General features: G+C 39.7%; 4 protein-coding genes across 6 annotated transcripts; all 4 read left to right on the top strand.

The window, feature by feature from the left end:
• Positions 1-908: 908 nt before the first annotated feature.
• LOC114520101 (UDP-N-acetylglucosamine 1-carboxyvinyltransferase-like) lies at positions 909-6,316 on the top strand. 3 transcript variants are annotated; one of them, XM_028540313.1, is made up of 2 exons: positions 909-1,692; positions 4,863-6,295. In XM_028540313.1, exons 1-2 carry the CDS (start codon positions 1,062-1,064, stop codon positions 5,516-5,518), a joined length of 1,287 nt encoding a protein of 428 aa, XP_028396114.1. In that variant the 5' UTR covers positions 909-1,061; the 3' UTR covers positions 5,519-6,295. The 3 variants fall into 3 exon arrangements, with proteins under 3 accessions (XP_028396114.1, XP_028396115.1, XP_028396113.1); XM_028540314.1 differs by lacking the exon at positions 4,863-6,295 and adding an exon at positions 1,841-2,922 and having other exon boundaries at positions 913-1,692; XM_028540312.1 differs by lacking the exon at positions 909-1,692 and adding an exon at positions 3,219-4,652 and having other exon boundaries at positions 4,863-6,316.
• A 172-nt stretch (positions 6,317-6,488) lies between these two features.
• On the top strand, positions 6,489-9,376 carry LOC114519913 (UDP-N-acetylglucosamine 1-carboxyvinyltransferase-like). Its single transcript, XM_028540087.1, has 5 exons — positions 6,489-6,854; positions 7,088-7,420; positions 7,625-7,888; positions 8,090-8,476; positions 9,015-9,376. Exons 1-5 carry the CDS (start codon positions 6,623-6,625, stop codon positions 9,233-9,235), a joined length of 1,437 nt encoding a protein of 478 aa, XP_028395888.1. The 5' UTR covers positions 6,489-6,622; the 3' UTR covers positions 9,236-9,376.
• A 1,744-nt stretch (positions 9,377-11,120) lies between these two features.
• On the top strand, positions 11,121-14,209 carry LOC114519912 (UDP-N-acetylglucosamine 1-carboxyvinyltransferase-like). The gene is made up of 5 exons (XM_028540085.1): positions 11,121-11,646; positions 11,878-12,210; positions 12,415-12,678; positions 12,878-13,264; positions 13,806-14,209. Exons 1-5 carry the CDS (start codon positions 11,415-11,417, stop codon positions 14,024-14,026), a joined length of 1,437 nt encoding a protein of 478 aa, XP_028395886.1. The 5' UTR covers positions 11,121-11,414; the 3' UTR covers positions 14,027-14,209.
• Positions 14,210-16,057: 1,848 nt separating this feature from the next.
• On the top strand, positions 16,058-18,508 carry LOC114519914 (UDP-N-acetylglucosamine 1-carboxyvinyltransferase-like). Its single transcript, XM_028540088.1, has 5 exons — positions 16,058-16,367; positions 16,601-16,933; positions 17,186-17,449; positions 17,565-17,924; positions 18,138-18,508. The coding sequence occupies exons 1-5, from the start codon at positions 16,136-16,138 to the stop codon at positions 18,353-18,355; spliced, it is 1,407 nt and encodes a 468-aa protein (XP_028395889.1). The 5' UTR covers positions 16,058-16,135; the 3' UTR covers positions 18,356-18,508.
• The last annotated feature ends 185 nt before the right edge of the window (positions 18,509-18,693 follow it).

Genomic DNA, 18,693 nt, shown 5'->3' with positions numbered 1-18,693 from the left:
AATAATGTATGAAAATCTTTGATGTCTTCAAAATCGAGTTTTCGGCTTCTATTTTAGCAAGACGCTTTAGGAACCAAAGTTATATTTCAAGAATATCTATTTACATTTTACCTCATGTATCTAGGTTTAATATTATGATGCGCCCCACTAATTTTCGACATGACAATTCATGGCTCGCCTATCAATGAATTTCTTAATCTCTTCCCCTTGTTTTTTCCATATACACTAACTTGGACATTGGGTAGGCAGAACCTGGCGATCAGAAAGCGCCCAGATACACACAAGCTTTCATTCGTGACTTTTACAAAATCATATCTTGTAAATTGTAAAACAGATTTGGTTTGACTGCGAAGAGCAATGCAGCAAATGACGTAATGTAGTTTTAAAATATGCGGTGTCATATGTCAGAAATAAACATGTCCTGACACGTGAGATCCGAGGTTTTTGGGGTTTCCCTAATAATATATTTAGCCGTAATTCAAATAAAATTTCCTCAAGAATATCCCAACTTTATCCTCGCCAAAAAATGCACAAAATGATTCTCCTTTTGAGTCAAAATAGCCACGCAAGATGCCTAGGTTGTCCTGCCATATTTTTCACGAATTCTGCTCGGTTTTTTTAAATAAAAACCGAGTAACTTCGCCATGGTTTCGGCTACGAACGCCGCATGTCGTGAGCCGACTTGCGGTCTAAAAATAGCCACATGCATCATATCATAATTTAAATCATTACATGAGCGGGTGATTTTGAAATACTTTTTGTCATGCTAGCAAAATAATTTTCCTTAGTCACGAAAAATCACATCGAGGTTTCGATGAGTACAGCAAAAACGCCACAAAAATAACTTTCCCCATGAGTCATTTCCCCTCTAAAAATAAAATCCTGCAGTATAAAAACCGCGATAGTTTAGTCACAATCACAGTCGTTCGTAAGCGAGATATTACAGACAAAGCTAGCCATTCAGAAAACAAGATGCCTAACGAGGAGATCATGATATCTGGTGCGGGAAGTTGCTCTGGTTCTATAAAGATATCAGGAGCTAAAAATGCCTCCCTACCTTGATGGCTGCCAGTTTGCTTACAAGTCATGAGGTTACACTACAAAACGTCCCACAAATTAGCGACATTGACGTTATGAAACAACAGTTAGAATCCTATGGCGTGCAAGTGACCAAGAACGGTTCGACATTGCGTGTACGCGCTTCCAGTGCGACACGAACTTCGCCAACAAGCCAAGATGGTTCAAAAACAAGAGGTTCTTTCCTTGTCTTGGGGCCCCTCCTAGCAAGGTTTAGAGCAGCGAAGGTCTACTTCCCTGGGGGATGTCAAATTGGTAGAAATGGTCGTCCTGTTAACTTTCATATCGACGCATTAAAACGCATGGGGGCGACACTTGAAGAGGAGTCTAATTATGTCTCGCTGAGGGCTGACCGAGGCTTACGCGGAACTCGAATTCACTTTCCACAAGTTTCTGTCGGAGCGACCGAGACCGTGATCATGGCAGCGTGTCTTGCAGAGGGACAGACTGTGATCACAAATGCAGCTGTTGAACCAGAAATACTTGATTTGATTGACATGCTGAGCGAGATGGGAATGGGGAGAAATATTGGTGTAGATGAAGGTGAAAAGAAGATTGTCATCAATGGAACCAGTGGCCGACTTCTGAATGGTTGCACACACACAGTCATTCCAGGTAGGTGTCATTAGGTAACAGTTGGCCTCGGTAGCACTAAAAGGTTGGGGAAGTTAGAGTGGAAAAGTAGATATAAGGATATGACCTTGGTTGGTTCTAACTAATTTTGAAAACAGTGAAAGTCTAAATCATCGAATTTCATTCGTAGATCGTATTGAAGCTGGAACATGGGCGATAGCGGCGGCCATTACCGGTGGTTCTTTGACCCTTTTGATGGATCCTGAAATTGGCAAGAAGATCATGGTGCCTGTCGTTGGAATGTTGCAAAGAGCTGGAGTAAGCTTGCAATGGAGACGCAATGGTCTGGAAGTTCAGCGACTTGGTCCAATACAACCTGTGAATATTATCACTGGACCGTTCCCTCAATTCCCCACTGACCTTCTGCCACTGTGGGTCATCTTCATGGTGTTTGCTATCGGCCCGTCAACCATCGAAGATACCATCTACGATAACCGTTTCACACTTGTTTCAGAATTGGAAAAGATGGGTGCACGTTTCACACGTTTCTCTGACAGGAAATATAAGGTCCATGGTAATGCAAGACTTCGCGGTGCCCACGTCGAAGCCTCCGACTTGAGAGCTGGTGCAGCTTTGATCCTGGCTGGATTGAAAGCAGAAGGAACGACAGTGGTTAAGAATTTTCACCATGTTCTTCGAGGCTACGAAGATATCAAAGAGAAGCTGAGACGTTGGGGTGTGCGTTTCCAGAATCTGCCTCAATCTCGGTCAGGATTTCATGGTGGAAGTCGTACTGAAGTTTCCCAATCTCATCACCGACGTTAAAAACTTTCCACTTTTCAAAACGAGTCATTCTTTTCATAACAGCTCATTTATTTTACGTAGAATATTTTTGTTCAATGTTAAATTGGTATTTGATATCTAATTCAGTTGATAGCGAAACTTAGTTACGTGATGATTTATTTGTGTGACGTTCTTAATTTAAATGATTTGTTTGCAGATTGTAAATCATTTAGCAGAAAAATTAAAACTTGTAATTTGTTAGTGTAATGTAGGAAAAAAGACAAAACAAACAAAAAAAACGCACGTTAAAGATTAGAGAAGCCTAAAAGCTGACAATTGGGAAACATTTTAGCACAGCATAAAGCATAAAGAATAAGTAAACCATGAACTCGTTTTTTAACTAGTAAACCATGAACTCGTTTTAATATTATCTGGAATTACTGTGTGTCTGCTTCCGTTCAGAGAAACAACAGCATCCGTCAATGCCAATCATATTTTGGTTCTTGTCTACTCCAGTAACCTTCACTATTGGCCACTTTTCCCAACCTTTCAATTGGATTAAGAATTCCTGGTTCAACCGCTGCATTTGTGATTACAGTCTGTCCCTCTGCAGGCCACGCTGGCGTTAGGTTGATTTCGATATGCAACGTGTTTCAAAACACAATCTCCCTGACAGCACCTCAGGTATCAACAAAGCCAAGTCCGCTGTCCAGTTCTCTCATTCCCTTGGGTCACCATATTTTCTCCCAGCCGTCGCTCTACCCCCCTCCCGCTACCCCCCCCCGCTACCCTCCCTCTAACCTCTCACCCGTTCGCACTTACCTGTCACCATCTTTCATTTTTCACTCTCTCCCTTCCTCTCTATTTCTCTCTCTCAACCATCATCCTCTCTACCTTTCATCGACCCGTCATTCTCGCCCTCCATCCCACCCATTGCCCTCTCCGACCCGTTACCCTCTCACCACCACCCACCTCTCACCCTCTCTCCTTCTCTCCCTCCTCATTTTTAGCCCACTCGAAATCAAAGCAGTTCTGATCTTTAAATGTTTATTCCAAATACGGAGACAAGACTCCTTCTTAATCGACTTTTTCTAGAAAAATATTGGGGAAAATTGAAGGCGAGTTTCTTTCCTTTTGAGTTTCCTCAGAGTCGCCACAAGTCGCCTAGAATGTATCATATTATAATTGGAACTAATTACGCCACGAAATTAGCGGGTACTTTTGAAAACTTTCTCTATCTTAGCAAAATATTTTCCCTCATTGATGAAAAATCACCCCAAAACCTTGCATGATAACAGCAATATATCCTAAAATAACTCGGCATTATGAGTCATCTTTCAATAAAAACAAAGCCAATCGGTAGAAAAACTCGCCGTAGTGAAAACAATAGATTAGAAGTATCAAAAAACGTAAGGTAATAGCTGTATAAAGTCCAAGCCAATTCTAAAAGCCAACAAGAAGCGAAATGTCGAGTCAAGAGGAATCCGAAACAATTATGATATCCTTCCCCGAGAATAGTCCACGAGGTTGTTCTGGTTCTATAAAAATCTCCGGTGCAAAAAATGCAGCTTTTCCGTTGATGGCTGCCTGTTTACTGACAAACGAAGAAGTAGTTTTGAAAAATGTCCCGAAAATTACGGACACTGATGTCATGAAACAGCAACTAGAGTGTTACGGTATTCATGTAACTGTTGATGAAGGTTCGGGAGATTGGAAAGTACACGCCTCGAACCAGTTACAACCATCGACATCCAGAAATGTTAGCTCAAAAATAAGAGGTGGGTTTCTTGTTTTGGGTCCTCTCCTAGCAAGATTGAAGAAAGCGAAGGTGTACAATCCCGGGGGAGACAGAATCGGTGATCGTCCTGTTGACTACCACATCGAAGCATTAAAAGCCTTGGGAGCGACACAGCCGACACTTGAAGAGGAGTCTGATTGTGTCTTCCTGAGGGCTGACGGAGGGTTACGCGGAACTCGAATTCACTTTCCACAAGTTTCTGTCGGAGCGACCGAGACCGTGATCATGGCAGCGTGTCTTGCAGAGGGACAGACTGTGATCACAAAAGCAGCTGTTGAACCAGAAGTACTTGATTTGATTGACATGCTGAGAAAAATGGGGATGGGGAGAAATATTGGTGTAAATGAAGTCGAAAAGAAGATTGTCATCAATGGAACCAGTGGCCAACTTCTGAATGGTTGTACGCACACACTCATTCCAGGTATTTCGAACTTCTCTAACAATTAGATCTTAAAAGTGAGAATAACATGGCTCGAGTGCTCTCTCCTAGGCCTTATCACTAAAGTTTTGGTTTAACCAGCTAACACACGTTTCAAGATGGGGTTACACTTTATATGAAACCACAAGCACAGTTAGGTCGTTTTTTTGGTCGTTTTTGACCAAATTATTTATCATCTTCCTTTATTTGTAGATCGTATTGAAGCTGGAACATGGGCGATAGCAGCGGCCATGACTGGTGGTTCTTTGACCCTTTTGATGGATCCTGAAATTGGGAAGAAGATCATGGTGCCTGTGCTTGAAATGTTGCCAAAAGCTGGAGTAAGCTTGCAATGGAGACGTGATGGTCTGGAAGTTCAGCGACTTGGTCCAATACAACCTGTAGATATTATCACTGGATCGTTCCCTCAATTTCCTACGGATCTTCTGCCACAGTGGGTCACCTTCATGACACATGCAAACGGCACGTCAATCATCGAAGAAACCATCTACGACAACCGATTCAGTCATATTCCACAGTTGGTAGACATGGGCGCAAGTTTCACATATATCTCTAACAAGAAATATAAGGTCCATGGTATAAAAGAGGTCCATGGTGAAGCAACACTTCGCGGTGCGCTCGTCGAAGCCTCCGACTTGAGAGCTGGTGCAGCTTTGATCCTGGCCGCATTGACAGCAAAAGGAACGACAAAGGTTGTGAATTTCCACCATGTTCTTCGTGGTTATGAAAATGTCAAAGAAAAGCTGAGAGGGAGTTGGCGTGTGCGTTTAGATGATCTGCAGCAAACTCGGCCAGGATTTCATGGTGGAAGTCCTACTGAGGTTCGCCAATCTCATCACCGACGCTAAGAACTTTCTTTTTTAAAACGAGTCTATTTCAACAGTTTTTTCACTTTAAGATATCTTATGATGACACTAGACTTATATTTGATATTTTAGAAAAACACAATGTACTAATTTTTTTTAGATTTTCTCCTGACACAAATACCGGGTTGCGAGACAGCCTTGAACGTCCACAACAAACTAATATCATCGGACTATAAGGGCCCGTGACACCAGAGTTATGTGCTGAGCAAAAAGTCATTCGTGGCCATTGGTTGCTCTCGTGTCTGGGCGACTTTGCTGGCAACTTTGACCACGAATGACTTCTTGCTAAGCACAGAGCTCTGGTGTGCGCCGGCCTTCAAGTAATGTGCGGCATTCCTGCCTGTTGGGATGGAAGATCTTAGAGCTGTGCCTGCTGCCATGAACTAGCCGTGTTTATAATAACCCACAGATCTATGCTCGCATGATTACAATTTTCGTAATACCAACTCTAAACTGTGTTGAGGAAATAGCAGGGCAATTATTTTACACTGTACATGATAAAATCTGTCGTAACAAACCTCTATGTAGATGACGCCACTCAGGGAAAAACCCAATGCTGAATTAAATATTCGACATGCATTGGTTCCGCATGTGCGTTGCGTGTTCAGGCTCAGCGCCGAATCCTCTTTCGTAAAATCATAAAACTTTATCCAAGCGAGGATGTCATAAGCGAAGAATAATAAGCACAGTTCTAAAATCAAAATACCAATATTTTAGGGACGAATAACTCTGTCTTTTTCTGCTTTTTAACATCTAAATTATTAAAAATCTAGTTTATTTCAATCGTGCTTAATTATTTATATATAATGACGTTATGTATATAACACAGCGTGACATAATTATATAATGCGAGGCAAGCATTTTAAAAACGTTTTACTGAGTCACGCCAGTCGAACCAAAGAAAATTTCCCTCCGAATTACATTTTTCACTAAAATAGCATCTTTAATAATTTCTTTTGCCTATAAAAGCGAGTTGTCATTGTAAGTAAACCCATACTGTAATTTCGAAAGGCAAAGAAGCATTATATCAACGCAATAGACATTACTGTAGACACATTTTGAAACGAAAAAACAAAATTTGCCAAGATGCCAGAGCTCAAGGTGACAGGGAAACGTCCTCTCGAGGGCAAAATCACAATTTCCGGGGCGAAAAATGCAGTTTTGCCGCAAATGGCAGCGAGTTTATTGACAAACGAAAAGGTTACTTTGACAAATGTGCCTGACATTACAGATGTTGGGGACATGAAACGCGTACTTGAGGCGTACGGGGTTAGGGTGAATTGGAATCGCAGAAAGAGTACTTTAGAACTACAAGCTGGTATGTTTTTGAGGGTGTATTTCTGCCTAAACAACGTATTCGCTATATAAATAGTGCGCTATTTTCGACACTTGCAATTGAAATTTCCAGAAAACTTCAGTTTTGCCGAGTTTTTCAGTTTATGAGTTATATGCATTTGAAACTATACGTTGATGTAGTGATTCTTAGCAAGTATTTCGATGAAACAAATTAAAGATGTTCGCAACTGAGAGTTGCAATTTTCCTCTTTTTAGAAAATCCAACTCAGCGCCTACCAGGAACAAATGTGGGGAAGGCAATTCGTGCATCATTTCTTGTGTTTGGCCCCTTGTTGGCAAGAAACCGCGAAGCCAACGTATATCGTCCAGGAGGATGTAAAATTCAAAAAGGCGGCAGAAAAGTTGATTTCCATATAGAAGCGATGGCTGATATGGGAGCCAAAAAGATCAGAGAAGATAGCCCAGAGACAGAAAATGGCGTGATCTCGATGAAGGCTGTAAACGGCCTAAAGTCAAAGATAATTACGTTTAAGAAAAGTTCAGTTGGGGCAACAGAAACTGTTATGATGGCAGCCAGTCTAGTGGAAGGTAATTCCTGCTAAATCAACTAACTAATTTTTGACTTACTGATTAGGTAATAACTCAGCTATGTCTTATTTCATTGTAAGATACTTAAATATGATCGAGAAATTCTAACCATAACTCATTGCAGACATTGAATTGTGGATTGATTGCAGATCTACACACTAAATGGACAAATGATTTAATGATGAACTTCTTATTGTTAACAAGGGAAAACTGTAATAAGACACGCAGCAATTGAACCAGAAATTTGCGACCTTGCTGAGATGTTGAGAAACATGGGCGCAGAGATTGAGATTGAGGAAGACGTGAAAATCATTGAAGAGATCACACAGTTTGGAATAACAGAAGAGATAGAAAAATGGAATGTGATCAGGGTTGAAGGGCAAGAGTCTCTGACAGAGGTAACTCACAAAGTCATGCCAGACAGGATTGAGTTTGGAACATACGCTATAGCTGCTGCAATGAACAATGGTAAGCCTTTGTGAAAGATATACCTCAATAATTTCATCATTGTTAAACATTTTTGAAAAACCACATCCCCTTGCACATGTGCCTCCAGTGAGCAACCTCAGGAAGTACGGAACGCTTGCCTGAAACTAATATATTAGCCAGCTCTTTGTTTAGTTTTGTCACGGGCTAACGAACTAACATGCTTTAACGATCCTTGCTTAGGTAAAATTCAACTTGAGGTTGAAGACGATATGAAAGAATCTATGCTAAAAGCAATACGCCAACCTCTTCTTGATGCGGGAGTTAAGATAGATGAAGCAAATAGTGATATTGTGGAAGTATCCCTCAAGAATAACGTTATTACTCCGGTGGATGTCCAAACGGGTCCATACCCAGCATTTCCCACCGACCTTCTACCCCAGTGGGTCACATTCATGACACAAGCTCAAGCTACAGATATCAAAGCACACACCATCATGCGTGACACAATCTTCCACGATCGTTTCAAATTTGTGAAGGGTTTGAAGGAGATGAAAGCAAAAATTGACGAGATCAAAGAATATCAAATGGAGTCAAATGAAGAAATTAAAAAGCATCGCATACATGCAGGTACAATTTCAAATTTTTTCTGGATTTCGGTCGTGATCATAAAAGGTTATAGTGTTAGCAACCGAAAGAAGAACAATTGTTGTTAGATCCTAGAGTGTCGCGATCCGGGAGGACATTAAATGAGTTTTGTCAGAAATCTGAATCAGTTTTTCGGGCATAAACGCACAAACCACAACCATGCATGTATGCGTGCGTGACACAAGCTCAATTTACCAGACGTGAAAGATAAACCACCATAAGTTACAAAATCTATGATGGTCGTTTCAATTATGGCGGCAAACATTGAAAAAAATCAACGATAAAAAGTATCGTATTCATACAGGTAGAATTTCGCGTTGATTGCTAGATCAGTGTTATTGTTACCCAGGTTATATCACTGTGAATTGACAAATGAGGGAAAAATAGTTTTTAGTTTTAACCGATATTATCTTTTTACCTTATTCTCAGTCTCCCATGATCCTAGCTAGCGGTTGAATCACTATCCCTAATCTCAGGTAGGTATATAGTATGTGAACCATTTTTCTACTCTCTTTGACAGGTTCAGCGCTGTCTGGAGCTCGCGTCCAGGCTACTGATTTGCGCGGTGGAGCTGCGCTGGTTCTTGCTGCCTTGGTTGCCAGAGGCTCAACTGTTGTAGAACAGTTTGAGAACGTCAATCGTGGTTATGAAGATATGGTCGGAAAATTGAATGCATGTGGTGCCAAGTTGGAGATAAGCCTTCCTCAGAGCCGTCCTGGTCACGATGGTGGACCTTTATAACTACTTTTTGAACACTTCCTATGACTTGCATGCCAATTATCTTTTAACAATATAATTTTTGTTCTTCATCTTAACTTTTTGTCGCACATTTTAGCGTACTTTAGCACTATCGTTTTATTGTAATTTTTCCAAATTTCCTGGAATAAATTTTCATTTAATAAAGAATTATCACAGTCAGTTCCTAAATATGAGCCTATCACCTGATATTTACGACATACAGTTCAAATGAATTCATTCCTTTTGAAACTACACTTTAACACTCCAGTTATATGAAGAGTCCGCTCGCAGCTAACGCTCCAGTTATATATAATGAATTCACATGAAAGTTTAAGCGCTCAATACAAAACTGGAGTGGATATGAAGGTGATAATCTGTCAGTCACGGTATTGCTTATTTAAGACTTTAAAATTTATTAGATTTGCTTCTGTTCTTGTCAAAAATATGGAGGATCTTGTCGTGAAAGATATGAAAGTTGTTCCTTGCGTGAATTCAAAATATGTTCAACCATCACGCCTTCGATTTAACCAAGTATAAGAAATAATTTTATTCTGAGAATTTATTCTGGAATAATTCTTAATTTATTGATATAGAAATAATAAAATGCTTTTGAAATTTAATGTTTAGAACGGAGTTAGTCGAGAATGGGATTACATTAATGTTCATGACAGGTAGGGTAGTACCCTTTTCACAATCCCAACCCCCTCTTGTATTTTCAAAGATTCCCCCTGCATTCCTCATCCCCTGGGGGATGTCAACCTGCCCCCTAGGCACAAGTTGTAGTTAATAAGACACATATTTAACTGGTGAAGCTCTTCTTAAAATTTAGTGTGGCTGCATTACTGCTAAACACAACAAGAAATGAATTTATTTTGGTGAAAAATTTTAGACCGGGTATGTACTGAGATGCTTTTCAAAATATGCTTGGCCCGGCATGAAATTGCTTTCACCATGTTCTTCGAGGCTACGAAGATATCAAAGAGAAGCTGAGACGTTGGGGTGTGTGTTTCCAGAATCTACCTCAATCTCGACCAGGATTTCAAGGTGGAAGTCCTACTGAAGTTCGCCAATCTCATCACCGACGCTAAGAACTTTCTTTTTCAAAACGAGTCTATTTCAACAGTTTTTTCACATTAAGATATTTTATGATGACACTAGACTTATATTTGATATTTTAGAAAAACATAATGTAGTTTTTTTAGATTTCCTCCTGACACAAATACTGGGTTGCGAGACAGCCTTGAACGTCCACAACAAACTAATATCATCCGACTATAAGGGCCCGTGACACCGGAGCTATGTGCTGAGCAAGAAGTCATTCGTGGCCATTGGTTGCTCTCGTGTATGGGCGACTTTGCCGGCAACTTTGCCACGAATGACTTCTTGCTAAGCCCAGAGCTCTGGTGTGCGCCGGCCTTGAAGTAATGTGTGGCATTCCTGCTTGTTGGGATGGAAGATCTTAGAGCTGTGCCTGCTGCCATGAACTAGCCGTCTTTATAATAACCCACAAATCTATGCTCGCATGATTACAATTTTCGTAATACCAATTCTAAACTGTGTTGAGGAAATAGCAGGGCAATTATTTTACACTGTACATGATAAAATCTGTCGTAACAAACCTCTATGTAGATGACGCCACTCAGGGAAAAACCCAGTGCTGAATTAAATATTCGACATGCATTGATTCCGCATGTGCGTGTTCAGGCTCAGCGCCAAATCCTCTTCCGTAAAATCATAAAATTTTATCCAAGCGAGGATGTCATAAACGAAGAGTATTAAGCACAGTTCTGAAATCAAAATAACAATATTTCAGGGATGAATAACTCTGTCTTTTTCTGCTTTTTAACATCTAAAATATTAAAAATCTAGTTTATTTCAATCGTGCTTAATTATTTATATATAATGACGTTATGTATATAACACAGCGTGACATAATTAAATAATGCGAGGCAAGCATTTTAAAAACGTTTTACTGAGTCACGCCAGTCGAACCAAAGAAAATTTCCCTCCGAATTACATTTTTCACTAAAATAGCATCTTTAATAATTTCTTTTGCCTATAAAAGCGAGTTGTCATTGTAAGTAAACCCATACTGTAATTTCGAAAGGCAAAGAAGCATTATATCAACGCAATAGACATTACTGTAGACACATTTTGAAACGAAAAAACAAAATTTGCCAAGATGCCAGAGCTCAAGGTGACAGGGAAACGTCCTCTCGAGGGCAAAATCACAATTTCCGGGGCGAAAAATGCAGTTTTGCCGCAAATGGCAGCGAGTTTATTGACAAACGAAAAGGTTACTTTGACAAATGTGCCTGACATTACAGATGTTGGGGACATGAAACGCGTACTTGAGGCGTACGGGGTTAGGGTGAATTGGAATCGCAGAAAGAGTACTTTAGAACTACAAGCTGGTATGTTTTTGAGGGTGTATTTCTGCCTAAACAACGTATTCGCTATATAAATAGTGCGCTATTTGACACTTGCAATTGAAATTTCCAGAAAACTTCAGTTTTGCCGAGTTTTTCAGTTTATGAGTTATATGCATTTGAAACTATACGTTGATGTAGTGATTCTTAGCAAGTATTTCGATGAAACAAATTAAAGATGTTCGCAACTGAGAGTTGCAATTTTCCTCTTTTTAGAAAATCCAACTCAGCGCCTACCAGGAACAAATGTGGGGAAGGCAATTCGTGCATCATTTCTTGTGTTTGGCCCCTTGTTGGCAAGAAACCGCGAAGCCAACGTATATCGTCCAGGAGGATGTAAAATTCAAAAAGGCGGCAGAAAAGTTGATTTCCATATAGAAGCGATGGCTGATATGGGAGCCAAAAAGATCAGAGAAGATAGCCCAGAGACAGAAAATGGCGTGATCTCGATGAAGGCTGTAAACGGCCTAAAGTCAAAGATAATTACGTTTAAGAAAAGTTCAGTTGGGGCAACAGAAACTGTTATGATGGCAGCCAGTCTAGTGGAAGGTAATTCCTGCTAAATCAACTAACTAATTTTTGACTTACTGATTAGGTAATAACTCAGCTATGTCTTATTTCATTGTAAGATACTTAAATATGATCGAGAAATTCTAACCATAACTCATTGCAGACATTGAATTGTGGATTGATTGCAGATCTACACACTAAATGGACAAATGATTTAATGATGAACTTCTTATTGTTAACAAGGGAAAACTGTAATAAGACACGCAGCAATTGAACCAGAAATTTGCGACCTTGCTGAGATGTTGAGAAACATGGGCGCAGAGATTGAGATTGAGGAAGACGTGAAAATCATTGAAGAGATCACACAGTTTGGAATAACAGAAGAGATAGAAAAATGGAATGTGATCAGGGTTGAAGGGCAAGAGTCTCTGACAGAGGTAACTCACAAAGTCATGCCAGACAGGATTGAGTTTGGAACATACGCTATAGCTGCTGCAATGAACAATGGTAAGCCTTTGTGAAAGATATACCTCAATAATTTCATCATTGTTAAACATTTTTGAAAAACCACATCCCCTTGCACATGTGCCTCCAGTGAGCAACCTCAGGAAGTACGGAACGCTTGCCTGAAACTATATTTAGCCAGCTCTTTGTTTAGTTTTGTCACGGGCTAACGAACTAACATGCTTTAACGATCCTTGCTTAGGTAAAATTCAACTTGAGGTTGAAGACGATATGAAAGAATCTATGCTAAAAGCAATACGCCAACCTCTTCTTGATGCGGGAGTTAAGATAGATGAAGCAAATAGTGATATTGTGGAAGTATCCCTCAAGAATAACGTTATTACTCCGGTGGATGTCCAAACGGGTCCATACCCAGCATTTCCCACCGACCTTCTACCCCAGTGGGTCACATTCATGACACAAGCTCAAGCTACAGATATCAAAGCACACACCATCATGCGTGACACAATCTTCCACGATCGTTTCAAATTTGTGAAGGGTTTGAAGGAGATGAAAGCAAAAATTGACGAGATCAAAGAATATCAAATGGAGTCAAATGAAGAAATTAAAAAGCATCGCATACATGCAGGTACAATTTCAAATTTTTTCTGGATTTCGGTCGTGATCATAAAAGGTTATAGTGTTAGCAACCGAAAGAAGAACAATTGTTGTTAGATCCTAGAGTGTCGCGATCCGGGAGGACATTAAATGAGTTTTGTCAGAAATCTGAATCAGTTTTTTCGGGCATAAACGCACAAACCACAACCATGCATGTATGCGTGCGTGACACAAGCTCAATTTACCAGACGTGAAAGATAAACCACCATAAGTTACAAAATCTATGATGGTCGTTTCAATTATGGCGGCAAACATTGAAAAAAATCAACGATAAAAAGTATCGTATTCATACAGGTAGAATTTCGCGTTGATTGCTTAGATCAGTGTTATTGTTACCCCAGGTTATATCACTGTGAATTGACAAATGAGGGAAAAATAGTTTTTAGTTTCAACCGATATTATCTTTTTACCTTATTCTCAGTCTCCCATGATCCTAGCTAGCGGTTGAATCACTATCCCTAATCTCAGGTAGGTATATAGTATGTGAACCATTTTTCTACTCTCTTTGACAGGTTCAGCGCTGTCTGGAGCTCGCGTCCAGGCTACTGATTTGCGCGGTGGAGCTGCGCTGGTTCTTGCTGCCTTGGTTGCCAGAGGCTCAACTGTTGTAGAACAGTTTGAGAACGTCAATCGTGGTTATGAAGATATGGTCGGAAAATTGAATGCATGTGGTGCCAAGTTGGAGATAAGCCTTCCTCAGAGCCGTCCTGGTCACGATGGTGGACCTTTCTAACTACTTTTTGAACACTTCCTATGACTTGCATGCCAATTACCTTTTAACAATATAATTTTTGTTCTTCGTCTTAATTTGTCGCACATTTTAGCGTACCTTAGCACTATCATTTTATTGTAATTTTTCCAAATTTCCTGGAATAAATTTTCATTCAATAAAGAATTATCACAGTCAGTTCCTAAATACGAGCCTGTGACAACCTGATATTTACGACATACAGTTCAAATGGTTCATTCCTTTTGAACTACACTTTAACACTCCAGTTATATGAAGAGTCCGCTCGCAGCTAACGCTCCAGTTATATATAATAAGTTCACATGAAATTTTAAGCGCTCAATACAAAACTGGAGTGGATATGAAGGTGATAATCTGTCAGTCACGGTATTGCTTATTTAAGACTTTAAAATTTGTTAGATTTGCTTCTGTTCTTGTCAAAAATATGGAGGATCTTGTCGTGAAAGATATGAAAGTTGTTCCTTGCGTGAATTCAAAATATGTTCAACCATCACGCCTTCGATTTAACCAAGTATAAGAAATAATTTTATTCTGAGAATTTATTCTGGAATAATTCTTAATTTATTGATATAGAAATAATAAAATGCTTTTGAAATTTAATGTTTAGAACGGAGTTAGTCGAGAATGGGATTATATTAATGTTCATGACAGGTAGGGTAGTACCCTTTTGACAATCCCGACTCCCTCTTGTATTTTCAAAGATTCCCCCTGCATTCCTCATTCCCTGGGGGATGTCAACCTGCCCCCTAGGCACAAGTTGTAGTTAATAAGACACATATTTAACTGGTGAAGCTCTTCTTAAAATTTAGTGTGGCTGCATTACTGCTAAACACAACAAGAAATGTATTTATTTTGGTGAAACAATTTAGACCGGGTATGTACTGAGATGCTTTTCAAAATATGCTTGGCCCGGCATGAAATTGCTTTCACCATGTTCTTCGAGGCTACGAAGATATCAAAGAGAAGCTAAGACGTTGGGGTGTGTGTTTCCAGAATCTACCTCAATCTCGGCCAGGATTTCAAGGTGGAAGTCCTACTGAAGTTCGCCAATCTCATCACCGACGCTAAGAACTTTCTTTTTCAAAACGAGTCTATTTTCAACAGTTTTTTCACAAGATATTTAAGATGTTGACACTACACTTATATTTGATATTTTAGAAAAACATAATGTAGTTTTTTTAGATTTTCTCCGGACACAAATACCGAGCTGCGAGACAGTCTTGAACGTCCACGGCAAACTAATCTCATCCGACTATAAGGGCTCGTGACACCAGAGCTATGTGCTGAGCAAAAAGTCATTCGTGGCCATTGGTTGCTCTCGTGTCTGCGCCGGTCTTGAAGTGATGTGCGGCATTCCTGCCTGTTGCGATGGAAGAGCTTAGAGCTGTTCCTGCTGCCATGAACCAGCCGTCTTTATAATAACCCACAAATCTATGCTCGCATGATTACAATTTTCGTAATACCAACTCTAAACTGTGTCGAGGAAATAGCAGGGCAATTATTTTACACTGTACATGATAAAATCTGTCGTAACAAACCTCTATGTAGATGACGCCACTCAGGGAAAAACCCAGTGCTGAATTAAATATTCGACATGCATTGGTTCCGCATGTGCGTTGCGTGTTCAGGCTCAGCGCCGAATCCTCTTTTGAAAAATAATAAAACTTTATCCAAGCGAGGATGTCATAAGCGAAGAGTATTAAGCACAGTTCTGAAATAAAAATAACAATATTTTAGGGATGAATAACTCTGTCTTTTTCTGCTTTTTAACATGTAAAATATTAAAAATCTAGTTTATTTCAATCGTGCTTAATTATTTATATATAATGACGTTATGTATATAACACAGCGTGACATAATTAAATAATGCGAGGCAAGCATTTTAAAAACGTTTTACTGAGTCACGCCAGTCGAACCAAAGAAAATTTCCCTCCGAATTACATTTTTCACTAAAATAGAATCCCCTTGCCTATAAAAGTGAGTTGTAATTGTAAGTAAACCCATACTGTACTTTCGAAGGCAAAGAAGCATTATATCAACGCAATAGACATTACTGCGGACACATTTTGAAACGAAAAAACAAAATTTGCCAAGATGCCAGAACTTATGGTGACAGGGAAACGTTCTCTCACGGGCAACATCAAAATTTCCGGGGCGAAAAATGCAGTTTTGCCACAAATGGCAGCGAGTTTATTGACAAACGAAAAGGTTATTTTGACAAATGTGCCTGACATTACAGATGTTGAAGACATGAAACGGGTACTTGAAGCGTACAGGGTTAGGGTGAATTGGAATCACAGTAATAGTACTTTAGAACTACAAGCTGGTATGTTTATGAGGCTGTATTTCTGCTTAAACAACGTACTCGCTACATAAATAGTACGCTATTTTCGACACTTGCGAATGAAATTTCCAGAAAACTTCAGTTTTGTCGAGTTTTTCAATTTATGAGTTATATGCATTTGAAACTATACGTTGATGTAGTGATTCTTAGCAAGTATTTCGATGAAACAAATGAATGATGTTCGCAACTGAGAGTTGCAATTTTCCTCTTTATAGAAAATCCAACTCAGCAACTACCAGGAACAAATGTGGGGAAGGCAATTCGTGCATCATTTCTTGTGTTTGGCCCCTTGTTGGCAAGAAAGGGTGAAGCCAACGTATATCGTCCAGGAGGATGTAAAATTCAAAGAGGCGGCAGAAAAGTTGATTTCCATATTGAAGCAATGGCTGATATGGGGGCCAGAAAGATCAGAGAAGATAGCCCAGAGACAGCAAATGGCGTGATCTCGATGAAGGCTGTAAATGGCCTAAAGCCAGAGATAATTACGTTTAAGAAAAGTTCAGTTGGGGCAACAGAAACTGTTATGATGGCAGCCAGTCTAGTGCCAGGTAATTCCTGATCTTCCACTAACTAAAGATTAGGTAAACGTCATTGATAAAATCTAACTCCAATGCGACAAACTCAATCGTGCTTCATTTTCATCACTTATCATCGCAGATGTCTGTTGGTTAGTTCGTAAACCGTTTTTAGATTTAAAATAATTTTCTTATTCACTGATAAAGACAGATTAGCGATAAGTAACAATATGAAAATCAGAAAAGTTGTAAGCCATTAATAAGGAATGATTTTTTATCACATAGGAAAAACAGTGATCAGAAACGCAGCGGTCGAACCAGAAATCTTGGATCTTGCTGCAATGTTGGGGGAAATGGGTGCACAAATCACGGTTGACGAAAACGTGGAAATCATCGAAGAGATCACAGAGTTTGGAATAACAGAAAGGATAACAGAATGGAATGTGATCACAGTTGAAGGGCGAGAGTCTTTGACAGGGGTAACTCACAAAGTCATGCCAGACAGGATTGAGTTTGGAACATACGCTATAGCTGCTGCAATGAACAATGGTAAGCTTTTGTGAAATATATACCTCATCATGCTAAATTGTTTTCCAAAAACGATTCAACCTAACTTAGCTTTTACCGAATGAAATACTAAGTTAACGTCACGACCCTTGCATAGGCGAAATTCAACTCGTGGTTGAAGAAAATATGAAAGAATCCATGTTGAGGGCAATACGCCAACCTCTTCTTGATGCGGGAGTTAAGATAGACGAAGCAGAAAGGAATATTGTGAAAGTATCACTCAGGGATAACATTATTACTCCGGTGGATGTCCAAACAGGTCCTTACCCAGCATTCCCCACCGATCTTCTACCTCAGTGGGTCACATTCATGACACAAGCTCAAGCTACCAGACGTAAAACTTACACCACCATATATGACAAAATCTATGATGGTCGTTTCAATTATGTGGATGGTCTGAAAAAAATGGGAGCAAAGATTGAAAAAATCAACGATAAGGAGTATCGTATTAATACAGGTAGAATTTCGCGTTGATTGCTAGATCTCTGTGTTATTGTTACCCAGGTTATTGTTACCCAGGAGGGAAAAATAGTTTTCAGTTTTTACCGATGTTATCTTTTTACCTTATTCTCAGTATTCAGTCTCCCATGATCCTAGCTGGCGGCAGAATCACTACCACTTATCTCAGGATAGGACGCAAAATATATAATTTTTCTACTCTCTTTGACAGGTTCAGCGCTGTCTGGAACTCACGTCCAGGCCACTGATTTGCGCGGTGGAGCTGCGCTGGTTCTTGCTGCCTTGGTTGCCAGAGGCTCAACAGTTGTGAAACAGTATGAGAACGTCAAGCGTGGTTATGAAGATATGGTCGGAAAATTGAAAGCATGTGGTGCCAAGTTGGAGATCCTTCCTCAGAGCCGTCCTGGTCACTATGGTGGACATTTCTAACTACTTTTTGAACACTTCCTATGACTTGCATGCATTATCTTTTAACAATATAATTTTTGTTCTTCATCTTAACTTTTTGTCGCACATTTTAGCGTACTTTAGCACTATCGTTTTATTGTAATCTTTCCAAATTTCCTGGAATAAATTTTCATTCAATAAAGAATTATCACAGTCAGTTCCTAAATACGAGCCTATCACCTGATGATATTTACGACATACAGTTCAAATGGATTCATTCCTTTTGAAACTACACTTTAACACTCCAGTTATATGAAGAGTCCGCTCGCTGCTAACGCTCCAGTTATATATAATAAGTTCACATGAAATTTTAAGCGCTC

This window comes from Dendronephthya gigantea, unplaced genomic scaffold (genome assembly GCF_004324835.1).
Source record: "Dendronephthya gigantea isolate DGI-Jeju-01 unplaced genomic scaffold, DenGig_1.0 000015F, whole genome shotgun sequence".
NCBI lineage: Eukaryota > Metazoa > Cnidaria > Anthozoa > Malacalcyonacea > Nephtheidae > Dendronephthya > Dendronephthya gigantea.
This window is presented reverse-complemented; position numbering and strand designations above follow the sequence as displayed.